The following is a 15,970-nucleotide window of genomic DNA, read 5'->3' as shown; positions in this document are numbered from 1 at the left end:
ATTAATAACAGCCCCCTACTTTGAGTGGGCATTGTGGGTCACAGCTGGCTGACAGTTGCGGGGCTGAAAATTCCACTGGCAAAATATAGCAAGCGAGATCCTTCCCCATCCAGTAAGGAAAATCCTTCTGAGAATATGGCTGTGTTCCTGCTTCCTGGCAGCATAAGATGTCTTTAGTACTTCACAAAGTGTTGATTGTCAAGTATTTGTACATTATTATTTTGGCAATTTTATTGGAACATTTGAGTGCCTTTTCCTCCTACATCTCTCTTGAGTTCAAATCCCAGTTTGGGTCACTGTCTGTGTGGACTCTGCATGCTCTCCCCATGCTGGCATGGGTTTCCCCCAGGTGCTTCGGTTTACTCCCACAGTCTGAATGACATGCTGGTTCGGTGCATTGGCCATGCTAAATTCCCCGTCAGTGTACCGGATCAGGCTCCAGAGTGTGGCAACGAGAGGATTTTCACAGCAACTTCATTGCAATGTTAATGTAAGCCTACTTGTGACACTAATAATAAACTTTTAAATAAAAATTTTGTGCTTCAGGTTCAATCTATCGAAAGAAGTTGCTAGGGAATCAGCCGTAACTCAACGCAAGGTCAACAAAAGATATGAAAACGGATTCATAGAACATAGAACATAGAACACTACAGCACAAACAGGCCCTTCGGCCCACAAGTTGCGCCGATCACATCACCTACCAACCTACAGACCTATCTATAACCCTCAATCTCATTAAACCCCATATACTCATCCAGAAGTCTTTTAAAAGACCCCAGCGAGTTCGCCTCCACCACCACTGACGGCAGCCGATTCCATTCACTCACCACCCTCTGAGTGAAAAACTTACCCCTAACATCACTTCTGAACCTCCCTCCCCGCACCTTAAATCTGTGTCCTCTCGTAGCGACCATTTCAAACCGGGGAAATAGCCTCTGAGAGTCCACCCTATCTATTCCTCTCAACATTTTGTAAACTTCTATCAGGTCGCCTCTCAACCTTCGTCTCTCCAGGGAAAAGAGTCCCAGCTCCCTCAACCTAACTTCATAAGGCAGTTAGTAAGGCAGTTCATGTAGTGCCTGAATATTATCATTCATGATAATATTCAGGCACTACATCATTGTAAAATGTTACAGGAATTTGTATGTATATTAGTAAATCAATTGTGTTCCATAATACAAACTCCAATAATTGAACTGAATGAACATGCAGTGTCCTAGTTCTAAATGGTATTTTGAAGAGACATTTACCATCTTTAATTTCAAGCCCCACCTAAGACTCTTATTACTTGCATGCTCATTAGTATACAGGTATCCAAACGCAGCAGAAATACACAGCTGCACTGATAGTTCAGTGAATTGCTAGCAGCTTTTTAGGATCCAGTTTAGTTCGGGTACACTGATGCATCAGTGAGACACACAGTACGAGGGGCCATGGGCTTAAGGTGAGGGGGGAGAGGTATAACACAGGTATTAGAGGGAGGTTTTTCACACAGAGGGTAGTGAGGGTATGGAATGCTCTGCCAAGTAAGGTGGTGGAGGCAAGCACGCTAGAGTTGTTTAACAGTAACTTAGGCAGGCACATGAGTGGATTGGAGATGGGTGGATACAGGAGATTGTTTTAAATAAGGTTCATTAGCATTGGGGCGTCCCTGGTAAGATAAATGGATATGGTATGATGATAATGTTTTTTCTCTTTTCATTCACAGGTTTTAAGTCATTTCGCCTTGTTGTCCAACGAGGGGCATACACGCGATGGGTCGTACTTGGGCTGCTCTTGGTTGTTCGAGATTGGCCTAGTGCTTCATGTCGTTAGTGTGTGCTTAAACTGGACCAGATGCTGGGCAAGACAACACCTCAGTAACTATCACTGTTTGCTGTGCAGACACATGGATTTGGGCCAGTGTCTGTGGGAGTTTGCGCATTCTCCCTGTGCTTGCGTGGGTTTTCTCCGGGTGCTCCGGTTTCCTCCCATACCCCAAAGATGTGCTATTAGGCTGATTGGCAGTAATAAATTGTCCCTAAATTAGATTCCCTCAATGTGGATGGCCATAAAACAATAGATAAGGGTCATGGGTAGAGGGGGGGACTGGTAGTGTTAAAATGGTGGCGCGGGCTCATTGAGCCGAAGGGCCTGTTTGCCAGGCTGTTTTTGTTCTTTGTTCTTATCATGCTATTTTGATCAAACAATCAATGGTTGTGACCAGTTCACCAACATCAAAACCAGAAAGAATATTCTCCCACTCATCTCACAATCACATAAGTCAAATTTCAGATGTGAAAATTTGATAATAGCTTCTAAATTAAATTTTTTCTCCTCAACCACTTAAATTACACTGGTGTGCAATAAATTTATCACAAGGGTTAATATCCAGAACTAATCTAAATAGGCAGCCTTTCATGTCAGTAACTTAGCAACACTGAACCAATGGATTCTTATGACATCATTTAGTTTAGTAACACTGAAATGATGCCCATGGCCAATGGTGACATCACACCTATTAATCACAAGGTGTTGTGAGTCACAGCAAATTCAGAAGGAGCAGCCATTCACATCAATGAATAAGCAACTTGGAATGACTTCTTAGGATAGTGTCAAGAGTTCAGCAAGAAACCTAATCAGGAGTCTGCGGCTTCTCTGCCCTAATCCATTCCCCCACCTTGCATTCCCTCCCCAAAATGATCCATCTTCCTGCAGATCCCCAAGTAAGGAAAATGACATTGTTATGAACACAACTCAACGTACTGTGTTGGCAGGTTTATGGAGGCCACAACTCATACACACAGCAATCCGTGCTGAGGTAGAAAAGCTCGTAAGCTAATCTTTTTAATTTTATTTTTAAAAGGTAAGGTCTATACAGTACACAAGGAAAAAAAGCATTCAGAATGTGCAAGTGTGTGGAAACTTCATTATCAAGCGTTAACTGTGGATATCCCCTTCTACAAACATTCCATCAGAAAACATTTGACGACCTTTGCTCTCGTTACATAAAGTCAAATGCCATTCTGCACAGTTGACATCATTGTAAATCATCATTTTGGGTTCCCTGATGGGTCACCTAACCGAATCAACCAGCTAACTGATCAACAGTCAGTGCATGTTTTAACTTAATGATTCAAAACAACTGTCCCCAGGTATAAAGACCAATTCACATTGGGTGTTGGGGGGAATGAGATAAATCTGTGCCATTAATTTTGGGAACAAACCTGGTTTGAGGAGAAGGCTGGCTTCATATTCAACCTTCCCTCAATGTGGTAATGAACTTAACGTGCCTTCAGTTATTTCAACCTGGGTATGCAAACAGTGGAGAAAAATATTTCACATGAGGGGAAATATTTACAAATTCAACTCAAGCATTTAAGCCTTTCATTGGAAAATAGAGCCACAATGGTTAAGTGGTGAAGATGGTGTCACATCCAACAGCAAATGTCTACATTAACCATGTACAAAGCAATATACTATCCTTGAAGCACAATTTGGCACAAAAGGTTCCACAGGCAATCGAAATGCAGATTTTCAGTGATAACAAATTGTCTCCTGCAGGAAAACATTTGGTCTAACTGTGATTATTATTCAAGCAAACAATGTTTTAAATATATCGCATGTTTTCACTGGGCTTATTTATTAATGGATCCCAAACACACAATAGGACCAGTCACTGTTCAAACAAGGGACTTGCTTGTCATGTGACACATTTCTTTACAATACCAATAATCACCTCATTGATCCGACCAGGGTAATCTCTATCACATATCTCCATGCAATTTTAAACACAAGACAACTCAACTTGGGAAGGACAACACCAGGAAATGTACTGCTCTCCACTGCATCAAGGAGATAAAACGTAAGCATATCACACACTCAGTATTGTATAAAGCCTACTGACAATAAGACAAGCTTATGATGTTAGAGTATTGCAGTTCAGTACTCTGAACCTCGATACAAATATCCAAAAGCCAAGTATTGGATGTGTAAAAAAGTGAGGATAGTTCTCACACTTTTCCAGTTCTGGCCCCATGGACAAGGAGACAGTGGTGTCCTTTTAGGTAAAAATTGCTCTTTATCCACTTGCCATCTTTTTTCTTCTCTTACTGTGGCGTACTGACTCGACAGCTCCATGGCTGGAGCCAGAGTGGGGCACTGTTCACCCCAGAGATCACCCAACTATTCAACTGTACTGCCATCGCAGCTTGGTTCTCACCTGACAGCACATTGGCATTTGCAAGAAGGTGTTGCTTAATAGCAATTAGGATTGCGAAGTGTTTCCTTTTGTTACTCTCCCTCCTCCCCAGCTTAAAAGTATGGATGCCAATGGCAGAAATCTTGCAATAAAATTGGGCAAGTTAGTCCAGTTGGGGAAAACAAAGCTGGAGCCTCTGCTGTCTGTGTAACTCAACCACTCATTGCATTAATCTGAGACTTGGTTAATTCAACATGAGTGCAAGATCCCACCAGGGCAAACAATTACCAGTGCCCCACTTATTTACAAGACAAACTGTTTTGAACATTGATCTCAAGAGACATAGATCCACACAATCTTAAAAAAAAGAATGGAACGTGCTTGGCCCAGTAAGCTGAAGAGCAGGCATTAATACATTTAATGACATCTCCTCTCTTACCTCAATGATCCTGTCATGAACTTGGAGTCCATCTGCTCTGTCAGCAGGCCCTTTCTCCATAACTTTGGAAACATAAATTCCTTCGCTCGAAGAATCTTCCTCACTGTCCTGGAAAGCAAGGCAAAATGAGTCAGTGGGGTTCAAGAACAGGTAGCCTCTGGCTGGGATAATTACAGGCTTTTCCTGGTTTCAGGCATGGAAAGGAAACAGGAAAGGGCTCAGCTAACAGTTTAATGTTCATAATCCAAATGCAGGGCGGGGGGGGATATTAAACTCTGCTCTACTGGATCTAACCTGGCCTTCTTAACACTAAAAAAACCCTTAGAATTATTTCAAACTGGTAGTTGTAGTTCAAAGTTAGAACTCACTCCTCACAACCAGAAAATTGAGGGTCCAGGATTTATTGAACCTGGCAGTGTAAATGTCTAATTGGTTGCAACATTTCCACCACTTCAACTTGGCTACAATTGACAAGTCATTCACGAACTGGGGGGGTACTTTGTTATGTCCTGCGGTGGTGAAATGCCTGGGTAATAAAAATCTCAGAACAGACACGGAGAGCATCAGTCGTGGCTCAGCAAGTTTAAGTCCCATCCCAGAGATTTCCGCCTGGCTTCTGGATTGACACTCCAGTGCAGTACTGAGGGGATGCCGCATCATCAGAGCTGCTGTCTTTCAGATAAGATGTCAAACCAAGGTTTGGTTCTCCCCACCCCTGCTGATTCAGTAAAGCAGCCAGCATAATCAAGGACCCCGTACTGCGGACATACTCTGTTCCGCCTACTTCGGTCAAGAAAAAGATAGAAAAGTCTGAAGCATGTACCAACCGACTCAAGGGCAGCTTCTTCCCTGATACCATCAGACTTTTGAATAGACCTACCATACATTAAGCTCATCCTTCTCTACACCCTAGTTATGACCATCACACCATATTCTGGACCCTCCCCTTTCCTTCTCCACTATGTACTCTATGAACTGCATGTTTTGTCTGTATAGTGCACAAGAAACAATACTTTTCGTTGTACACCAATGCATGTAACAATGAATCAAATCAAATCAAATTCAAAGAAGAATAGTCATCCCTGGTGTTCTGGGCACTATTTATACCTCAATTATCATCACCAAGTATCTGGTCATTATCATACTGTTGCTCATGGGAGAAAATTAGCACTGCGCTTGCTATCAAAACAGTGAAGAGACAGTGGAATAATTAAATTAGTTGTGATGTGCTTCAGGGTACCCTGTGGCTGTGAAAGGTGCTACATAAATGCAAGTTTTTATTTTTCAGATGTTGTCAAATCAACAAAAACGACATTGAAAATAAACAATTCATTTTTCAGGATTTATTAAAGCTGTCGCACAATACTCAATCCAATTAAACTGATCAGCTAATTGTGCTTGCTTGATCCTTGTAATATAATAGCTGCAACTGATGAATAGGTCAGGCTAAGGATGTACAGTAATTATTTTTAGATGCCTTTTATTGTTGTGTATTCCAGTTGCTCCTAAACTGCAATACATGGCTAAACTACACCTATACACCTCACCATGACAAGATGTCAAAATAGCAGTTTAAAACAGCAAATTCCTGAAACACACTCACAGCGACTAAATTGAGCTGGATCATTGCAAAATGCATCTATATTTCAGATGGTCATAGTTCAACAAGTATACTTTCAGACATCCGCTTTCAATAGAAGTGTTAAAATAACACAGCCTAAAGCAAACTACAGCAGTCAAGCATTAAAAATTTCACAAATCATTTCAATGATTGGATAAATTAAATATGCAACAAGTCACATGCCTCTTGAGGATCTTGAGAAAATTTAGCAAGAGCCTCACTGTGGCTCATGTTCCCCCGTTTTGTCCTCAATGACAAAAGGCACATCTCGGTCCACACCAGACAATTCACAGACAACTTTAATTCCCTGTGTAGCCAAGTCACAGTTCAACTCAAGATGATGAAGTCTGAGGAGAATGCTTTCACGGCGAGGTCATTATTCTAGAGAGCTAACCTATTCCTAAACTGATTGTGTATTTAAACCAATTCATTTCCCAAAAGTCTACTCCTTCATGCATGCATGACCACCTCACTCATCAACCTCTAATCCCATCACCTAACCAGGCCCCACATTCATGTATCCTTTCTAAACTCGACAAGAGGATCAGGAGGAGTCTGATATTTTGCAGGAGATGGCTAACTATGCCCATTTACATATATGCCCAGCGTAAATTAAAAGCGGAGGCGTTTAGAGTAGCTAAGAGTAGTGGGCGAGAAGAGGATTGGGAGAGGTTTAAGTGTCAACAAAGATTGACAAAGAAGTTGAGAAAGAAGGGTAGGAGAAACTATGAAGCTGGGCTAGCGCTTAATATAAAAAAGGATAGCAAAAGTTTTTATAAATATTAAAAAGGAAGAGGTTGGCAAGGGTGAACGTTAGACCATTAGAGGATGAGAGGGGGGACTTAGTGGTACGGGATGGGGAAATGGCTGAGGCCTTGAATAACATTTTTGTTTCGGTCTTCACGGAGGAGGACGTGAATAATTTGCCGGGTGTTAGCGATGGAAAGGTGGTAGGACTGGAGGGTCTCAATGACATTATTGTTACCAGAGAGGCAGTGCTCGACAGACTGGAGGGACTGATTGTGCACAAGTCCCCAGGACCGGATGGAATGCATCCAAGGGTTCTGAAAGAAATGGCGGAGGTGATAGTGGATGCCTTGGTGGTTATTTTCCAAACGTCGCTCGATTTCGGGGAAGTGCCGGAAGATTGGAAAACGGCTAATGTTACGCCGTTGTTTAAGAAGGGTGCCAGGCAAAAGGCAGGGAATTATAGGCTGGTTAGTTTAACGTCTGTTGTAGGTAAAATGTTAGAATCCATCATCAAGGAGGAAATAGCGAGGCATCTTGAGGGGAATTGCTTGATAGAGCAGACGCAGCACGGTTTCGTTAAGGGGAAGTCGTGTCTGACAAATTTATTGGAGTTCTATGACGATGTGTCTAGGGCGGTGGATAGAGGAGAGCCGGTGGATGTGGTCTTTCTTGATTTTCAGAAGGTGTTTGACAAGGTACCTCACAAGAGGTTATTGCAGAAGGTAAGGGGGCATGGAATTGGGGGTAGGGTGTTAGCGTGGATAGAGGATTGGTTGTCAAATAGGAGGCAGAGAGTGGGGGTTAATGGGTGCTATTCAGATTGGCGGTTGGTAACTAGTGGAGTGCCCCAGGGGTCAGTGCTGGGGCCTCAGCTATTTACCATTTATACAGATGATCTGGAGGAGGGAACCGAGTACATGGTGTCGAAATTTGCTGATGACACCAAGATTGGTGGAACGGCAAATTGCGTGGAGGGTGTGGAGAGTCTGCAGAAGGATCTAGATAGGCTGGGCGAATGGGCCAGGAACTGGCAAATGGAATTTAATGTTGGCAAGTGCGAGGTGGTCCACTTTGGTAGGAATAATGGTAGGAAGGACTATTACTTACGTGGCAAAAAACTGCAGCAGGCAACGGTGCAGAGGGACCTCGGGGTCCTTGTGCATGAGTCGCAAAAACCCAGCTTGCAGGTGCAGCAGGTGGTCAGGAAGGCTAATGGGATGCTGGCCTTCATAGCAAGGGGGATTGAATATAAAAGTAGGGAGGTCTTGCTGCAGCTGTATAGGGCATTGGTGAGGCCGCAGCTGGAGTACTGTGTGCAGTTTTGGTCACCGCACTTACGCAAGGATATTTTGGCCTTGGAGGGAGTGCAGAGGAGGTTTACTTGGCTGATACCGGAGTTGAGGGGGTTGAGCTATGAGGAGAGGCTGAATAAACTAGGCTTGTACTCGTTAGAGTTTAGAAGAATGAGGGGAGATCTCATTGAGACATATAAGATGATGAATGGGATGGATAGGATAGAGGTGGAGAGACTCTTCCCGCTCAGAAAGGACAGTAGGACTAGGGGGCACAGCCTCAAGATAAAGGGGGGGGCGGTTTAGAACGGAGTTGAGGAGGAACTTCTTCACTCAAAGGGTGGTGAATCTCTGGAATTCTCTGCCCGTTGAAGTGGTGGAGGCTGCCTCGCTAAATATTTTTAAGACGCGGGTTGATGGGTTCTTGATAAGCAAGGGGATTAAGGGTTACGGGGAGAGGGCAGGAATGTGGAACTGAGCCACGACAGATCAACCATGATCTTATTGAATGGCGGGGCAGGCTCGAGGGGCTAGATGGCCTACTCCTGTTCCTATTTCTTATGTTCTTATGTCATATAAACATATTAATTTGCAGATGACAAAAGATAAGTAGGAAAGTACGTTGTGAATAGGATACAAGGAGGCTATAAAAGATTTGGATAAAAAGGTGTATGGGCAAAGATCTGGAAAATGGAGTATAATGTGGGAAAATGTGAGGTTGCCCATTTGGCATGACAGATTAAAAAACATATTATCCAAATAGTGAGAAATTGCAAAACTCTGAGATGCCGAGGGATCTGGGTGTCCTAGTGCATGAATTGCAAAAGGCTCATATGCAGATGCAGCAGATAATTAGCAAAGCTAATAGAATGTTATTATTGGGAGGGAAATTGAGAGTCAGGAGGTTATGTTTCAGTTCTCCAGAGCATTTGTAGCCTCCTTATGTCCTACATAACATTCTTTCCTGCCTACCTTTGCGCCATCTGCAAATTTAGCCATCATGCCTTCGTTCCCATAATTAAGTCAGTGATATAAATTGTATAAAGTTGAGAGTCCTCTTGTCACATCCTGTCAATCAGCCATTTTGAGCTCTTATTTTCTGCAACAAACTCTGATGTGGTACCATAGTAAACTCCTTCTGAAAACTGAGTAAAATTTAAGAATAGTACAACCACCAGTTCCTCTTTAGGCATGGCTCCTGTTACTTCTTCAAAGAACTCCAATAAATTGGTTAATCAGGATTCCCCTTTAACAATTATTGACTCTATTACCTTGAATTTATCTAAGGGCCACATTATAACATTTTTAATAATAGCATTTTCCCCAGGTCACATGGTTCCTTTCTGTGGGAACAAGGTGGAAGTGCCACTTGAGTCTTTCTTTATCACCCTGCAAATTGCACCCGACCCCCATGCATCAGGGAACTTAGGTGACTGCCAAGTTCCCTGCCCCTTTCAGTATCCAGGCCATTACCAAATCTATAATGGAGTAGAAGGGTCATAATGTATCCTGTATGTACCGCTTCTATCTCAATGTACCAGATACGACTGATGGACCAGATGTCCATCTAATGCCACTAGATTCCCTTGACTTAAGGAGTGCTCTCCCCAGACTACTTCTAACTTATCAATTACTTAACTGGGGCAGATTTATTTATTCTTTCATCCATTTGCTGGATGAAGGTGCTACAGTTAAAGCCGGCATTTATTGCTCATATCTAATTTCCCCGAGAAGGTAAAGGTGAGCTGCTATGCAGTTCACTGGAACCACAGAATCCCTACAGTGCAGAAGGAGGGCATTTGGCCCATCAAATTTGCACAATTCGATAGGGCATCATACCCAGGTCCTTCTGCCCCATCGCCCATCTCCTCTCCCCCCACGTGGCCAATCCATCTGATACATGGAAGGAAACCAAAGCACCTGGAGGAAACCCACGTAGACATGTGGGGCTCTATTTTACCATTTTAATGGTAAGTGCTGGATGGACTTGAAACTGGAAGTCTTTCAGATCTGACTTTTAGACCCGTTCTGAGGTGCCCCCATATGCACTCTGCTTGAATAAATATCAGTGGGTCCGAATCACGGAGCACAAGCCTGCGGCCAAGGCTTAATATGCCTAAAACACTGCAGCTTCAGTCGGCACTTCTAAATGCGCATGTGCAAAAAAAAAGTTAGAATGCAAAACTCCCCTGCTATGTCCCTTCCGGGCCAGATAATGCCTCCCCTGGCCCCCACAGACATTGCACCTCCTCCACAACATTACTGACCACTTTATCCCCCACTCCCTCCACCACCCACATCAATCGCAGGCCCCTCCCCCCTTTCCCCCATTGATCTCAGGAAGAGTGACATTGGACCCACCTCCCCCCCTCACTGATCTCAGGCAGAGTGACAGCGGAACTACCTTCTCCCTCCCGCTCCCGATCTCAGGCAGAGGGGCCATGGACCAGCCTTTCTCGGCCCACTGATCTCAGACAGAATGGCAGCAGACCCCCCTTCCTCCCCCCAACCGATCTCAGGCATAGTGGCAGTGGACCTCCTTCCCCCGACTGATAGCAGGCAGAGAAATCCAACCTCTCCCTTTCCCTCCGCTGATCCTGGGCATAATGGCAGCGGACCCCCCCCCAATCCCCCACACCGATCTCAAGCAGAGAGCTGTCGGATGCCAGGCACTTACCTCCTCATTAACTCTCACTGATGGAGCGCCCAAATCGGACTTATACGGAGTATGTCTGTTTCGTGCCGATTCTGGATGCGCAAATGCAGTGGTAAAGAGGGAAGTGCTGGTAAAGTTGGACACATGGCCCATTAAGTCAATTTAAATGCATGCAAATACATTTAAATTGCCATCGCACCATTTCAGGCACTGTCCTGATTGTGGCTATTTTCAGGCTTTGGTAAAGGGAGAACCAGCGCGGAGTCAGGTACAGATCGTGCTACTCTCCTCATGCCCGACTTTACCAAGCTTTCGTGCCCAAAAACAGGTGTGACACGATGGTAAAATCCGGCCCATGGTGTAGGAACACCCTCATTGCTATTAATAAGGGAATTCTAGGAATTTCACCCACAGCAGTAAAGGAACAGTAATGCAGCTGCAAGATAGAATGGTGTGTGTGGCTTGGAGGGAAACTTAGAGGTGTTGGTGTCGCCAAGTACTTGTTCCCTAAAGGTCTCAGCTTCAGGAGGTTCTGTTACAGTAGCCTTAGCGCAATACTGCAATGCATCTTGTAGTTGGCACTGCTGTCACTGTGCGCCAATGGTGGAGGAAGAATGTGAGTGTGTGTGTATGTGTGTAGGTGCAAGGTGAGATCACAAATTCCCCCACTGCCACAAAGACTTTTGACTGTAAAGTAAAATGCTAATTTTAAACACGCGTTGCCTTATTCATGACAATAGCTCATAGATCTCCATAGTTTAAAGTTTGAAAGTTTATTTATTAGTGTCACTGGTAGACTTACATTAACAGTGCAATGAAGTTACTGTGAAAATCCCCGAGTTGCCACCCACAGGCACCTGTTCAGGTGCACCGAGGGAGAATTTAGCATGGCCAAGGCACCTAAGATGCACATCTTTCGGACTGTGGGAAGAATCTGGAATACCCGAAGGAATTGAAGCTGGGAACTAAATCTGGATCCTTGGCGCTGTGAGGCAGCAATGCTAACCACTGTGCCACCCCAGTATCAGTGATGTCCAGGGACTTGGAGAGGAGAAGTAACATTGAACTTGTACACAAATTCAGTCACACGTACAGCCACACTGATTTACTTTTGGCTATTTGATTTGATCGGGCTATTTCGGAGACGGATATTTCAGCATGGAAAAGAAAATTGGGGTCAAGACTCCACTTAAAGCTGCGCTATACCTTTTCCAAATAAATCTATTTGTAAAGTTCAGCTCAATTATCTTTCTTCCCCCTTTAATCGCAGTATCAGCAAACCACTGTAATCACAGTCTGCTTGAGCCAGTCTAGGTGCTTTTACCATGCATGATTGAATTATTGCAGCAAATTCAAAATGGATTTTTCTTTTTAAAATGGACAGCAATCAGAATTTTGACTGCGAGCCTGTACATTTGCAAGAAGTGCCAAGAGGATTCTAAGCAGCACAGTAGAGGTACATGTACTCAGATACTGAGCTAGTAATAATGGGTTCTGATGCTGATTTGCATATCTAAATACGGTTCCTCTTTATTAGTTAATCACATTCTTAATAATAGTGGGCAATGTAGACAGAAAATATCATCAAAGGAACTTAAATACATCCAACTTATAAGATAGCATCCAATTTATAAAATTTGATTATAAGATACATCCATGTTATAAAATTTGATTCCAAATTTTATCTTTTCCCCCTCTCACTCCTGCCTTTTTCTGTCTCCGTATCATTGGATCTCTGTCCGGTAGTAAACAGCTTTATTTTGTTTCCAGAATCATCAAATTTCTCACCCCTTTTAAATCATCTCTAACTTCAGGGGTTGTAAAACCTCATTAATGATGTTTATTATACACAAAAACCTAAAGATCTGAAGCCTTTCAGTGACAAGTCTATCCATAGCTCATGAACAAAACCTAAACAAAACTGAAACCATTTTTACTTTTCTTAACACATATTTTATATATACGTACTTACACACACAAAAAATTCAACCAAAGGTATACATTGTTTATAACAATATGCTTAACCAACTGTATAAGATTCTTTCAAGAGATACAAGGAAGTAATGTTCCAGTGCATCTTTAGGATCTCCTTGGCACTCAAAAGTCTCAAGTTACGCTGGAGAAATACTCCTGGGTCATGCCAAAGTCACTATCCATCAACAATGCATGGTGGCACAGTGGTTAGCACTGCTGCCTGTCAGCTCCAAGGAACCAGATTCAATTCTGGCCTTGGGTGACTGTGTGGAGTTTGTATGTTCTCCCCATGTCTGCGTGGGTTTCCTCCAGGTGCTCCAGTTTCCTCCCACAGTCCAAAGATGTGGAGTTAAGTTGATTGGCCATCAAAATTGTCCCTTAATGGCAAAGAGATTAGCGGGGTAAACATGTGGGTTATGGGGATAGGGTCTGGGTAGGATTGTTGTTGGTGTAGGCTCAATGGGCTAAATAGCCTCTATCTGCTTTGTAAGCAAGCTATGATTCAAAGACATCACAGGATTACTCTTTCTAAATTAGTCTTTACTCAGTGGCTTCCCAGGAATGGAAAATGACCTGTGCCACATGAAGAAGTGAAAGAAAAGCTGCTTCTGGCTCCCAGGGAACGTGTGCACACAAATGTGCTTCTCATCTTCCCAAGTTAGGGAAGTTCATCCAAAACATAGATTGCAGTGTCAACATTTGATCATTTTTTAAAAAATGCTCTATATGTTGAGCAACTTAACACAATTACTCAACAGTTGCATGCAGCAATAGTCAAGTCAAGCAATAAAGCCAAGCACTGTGCCCAGTATCGCCCATACCTTCTCAACACTGTATAAAAATAGTGACCTGTGCCTATATAGTCCAAGCTCCTCTCTCGGATTTATACCAATTTAAACCAGCAATGAGATCAACATTATTTAAAGGCATACTTAAGTTAGTAATTTGAAAAAACATATGTATTAAAAATAAACAATTTAAACAACATATGATTTAATGGCATTACTGGGTTACAATCTTAATTGTGGCAGGTAGCCACTATTTCCCAAAGCTTCCATTAGAACTGAACTTGCCATGTGATTTAACTGTGAAAGGGAGATGGAACGTAGAGATTTCACATCTTAAAGCCTGTGTGCTCTGTCAGATGAAATCACTGTGGTTGGTTTGTGTGCTGTAGGTCTTCTCCATGGATTATTTGCTTGTCTTTTTTGGGTCTCAGTTACAAGCCAAAAATTTGCAGAATTGTGAACGGCAACAAGATTTGGCCACAGCGATATCATTCTAACTGCTTTGCACCACTGGAAGGGAAAATGCAAAGCTGTGACACTAAAAGCCAATTCTATATTTCTGTTCCCAATGTCCTCTCTCAGCTGATGTCCTCAGATTTCAAGCTGGAATTTGTTTTCCAGTATCTTGAATAATGCACTCAAGTACAATTCTGTGACGATTACTTAAGCACTTGGGAACTCACAGCCAAGCCCAGTCCCCATGCCAACACCTCTCTCTGCAGCCCAGGGTCACTGACAACAGCTGAAGCCCCCTGACTATCACTGCAACAAGTCCATTCCGCTGGATATCCATGACAAAATGGGCTTGACAAGGTTTAGAAAACACACAACAGATGCAATGAAAATTTTAAGATGCAACATGCATATGGCATCCATTTAAATGCAGTCTGGTCACCTTTGATAAATAACACCAGTGCTCAAGGTTCACCCTTAACAGTGAAGAGTTATCCAAGCATTAGGCCCTGAGAGGTGGACAGAGTTTTTAATAAAACGCAAGTTTTTTTTTCAAGATTGTGTAATTTTAATGAGTGAAACAATTTAGTGATTTAGTGTTTAGTGTGGGCTTACACTGTGTTTGTCTCTTTTGAATGCATGGCGTGTAGAGTGATCTTTACTGGATATAAATACACCCTTAGCATAATGTATGTTTTGGAAGTCAGCCAAATAAGATGGCAATGAAAAGAGTGCTAGAGATATAAATAAGAGGGCTTTTAACTTCAAACATCATAAAGTCCTTCACTGAAATCCTTGCCAGAGTTACAGGAAGCAATTTTCCCCAGATACTTTAGACCTCAAAGAAAATTTGAGGTGATCAAGATAGGATTTTGATCAACAATGCCTGTTTAGCCAACATTTAGCATAAGGTGACACCTTGGTAAAAAGGAGTTAAAGCATTCACTAGGAGCAGTCACCTACAGGGACATTAAGCTTACCCGATTGACAAATAAATCGTCTTTTGATGCTCATTAATAGGAACGTAAGAAATAGGAGCAGGAGCAGGCCATCTAGCCCTTCGAGCCTGCCCCGCCATTCAATAAGATCATGGCTGATCTGTCGTGGCTCAGTTCCACATTCCCGCCCTCTCCCCATAACCCTTAATCCCCTTGCTTATCAAAAACCCATCAACCCGCGTCTTAAAAATATTTAGCGAGGCAGCCTCCACCACTTCAACGGGCAGAGAATTCCAGAGATTCACCACCCTTTGAGTGAAGAAGTTCCTCCTCAACTCCGTTCTAAACCGCCCCCCCCCTTTATCTTGAGGCTGTGCCCCCTAGTCCTACTGTCCTTTCTGAGCAGGAAGAGTCTCTCCACCTCTATCCTATCCATCCCATTCATCATCTTATATGTCTCAATGAGATCTCCCCTCATTCTTCTAAACTCTAACGAGTACAAGCCTAGTTTATTCAGCCTCTCCTCATAGCTCAACCCCCTCAACTCCGGTATCAGCCAAGTAAACCTCCTCTGCACTCCCTCCAAGGCCAAAATATCCTTGCGTAAAGAGGCCCCGTAACGTTTTGGTGGCTAGAACTTCAGTCTTTCGGCTAAGATCAAGCATCAGATCAAGACCAAGATGAGAAGCAATGCCTTATCTTGTCTGCCTGTGTCTTGTTTGTCTCTCCTGTGGGGACCACAAAGAATTTGAATTTGGTTTTTGAAGTTGGAAGGCATGGATTTAGTTTTTTTCATTAATTTGTGGGACATGGGCATCACTGGCTGGCTAGCATTTATTGCCTATCCCTAGTTGCCCTTGAAGGGCAGTTGAGAGTCAA

General features: G+C 43.1%; 1 protein-coding gene across 2 annotated transcripts in view; it reads right to left on the bottom strand.

The window, feature by feature from the left end:
* pdzrn4 (PDZ domain containing ring finger 4) overlaps positions 1 to 15,970 on the bottom strand; it is a 463,702-nt gene that overhangs the window by 428,339 nt on the left and 19,393 nt on the right. The window contains exons 1-2 of one of the 2 annotated variants that reach the window (XM_080190728.1): positions 4,620 to 4,708; positions 3,207 to 3,288 (exon numbers count right to left, since the gene is read on the bottom strand). In XM_080190728.1, the coding sequence (XP_080046854.1) occupies positions 3,207 to 3,233 (27 nt within the window). In that variant the 5' untranslated portion in view covers positions 3,234 to 3,288; positions 4,620 to 4,708. Of the gene's footprint in view, positions 1 to 3,206; positions 3,289 to 4,619; positions 4,728 to 15,970 lie in introns of those variants that run through there. The other variant, XM_080190726.1, reaches the window with a different exon arrangement.

This window comes from Carcharhinus amblyrhynchos, chromosome 6, assembly GCF_965287045.1.
Source record: "Carcharhinus amblyrhynchos chromosome 6, sCarAmb.v2.hapA, whole genome shotgun sequence".
In the NCBI taxonomy this organism is placed as follows: Eukaryota; Metazoa; Chordata; class Chondrichthyes; order Carcharhiniformes; family Carcharhinidae; genus Carcharhinus; species Carcharhinus amblyrhynchos.
Note: the sequence above shows the minus strand (reverse complement) of the source record. Positions and strands in the feature narration are given on the sequence as shown.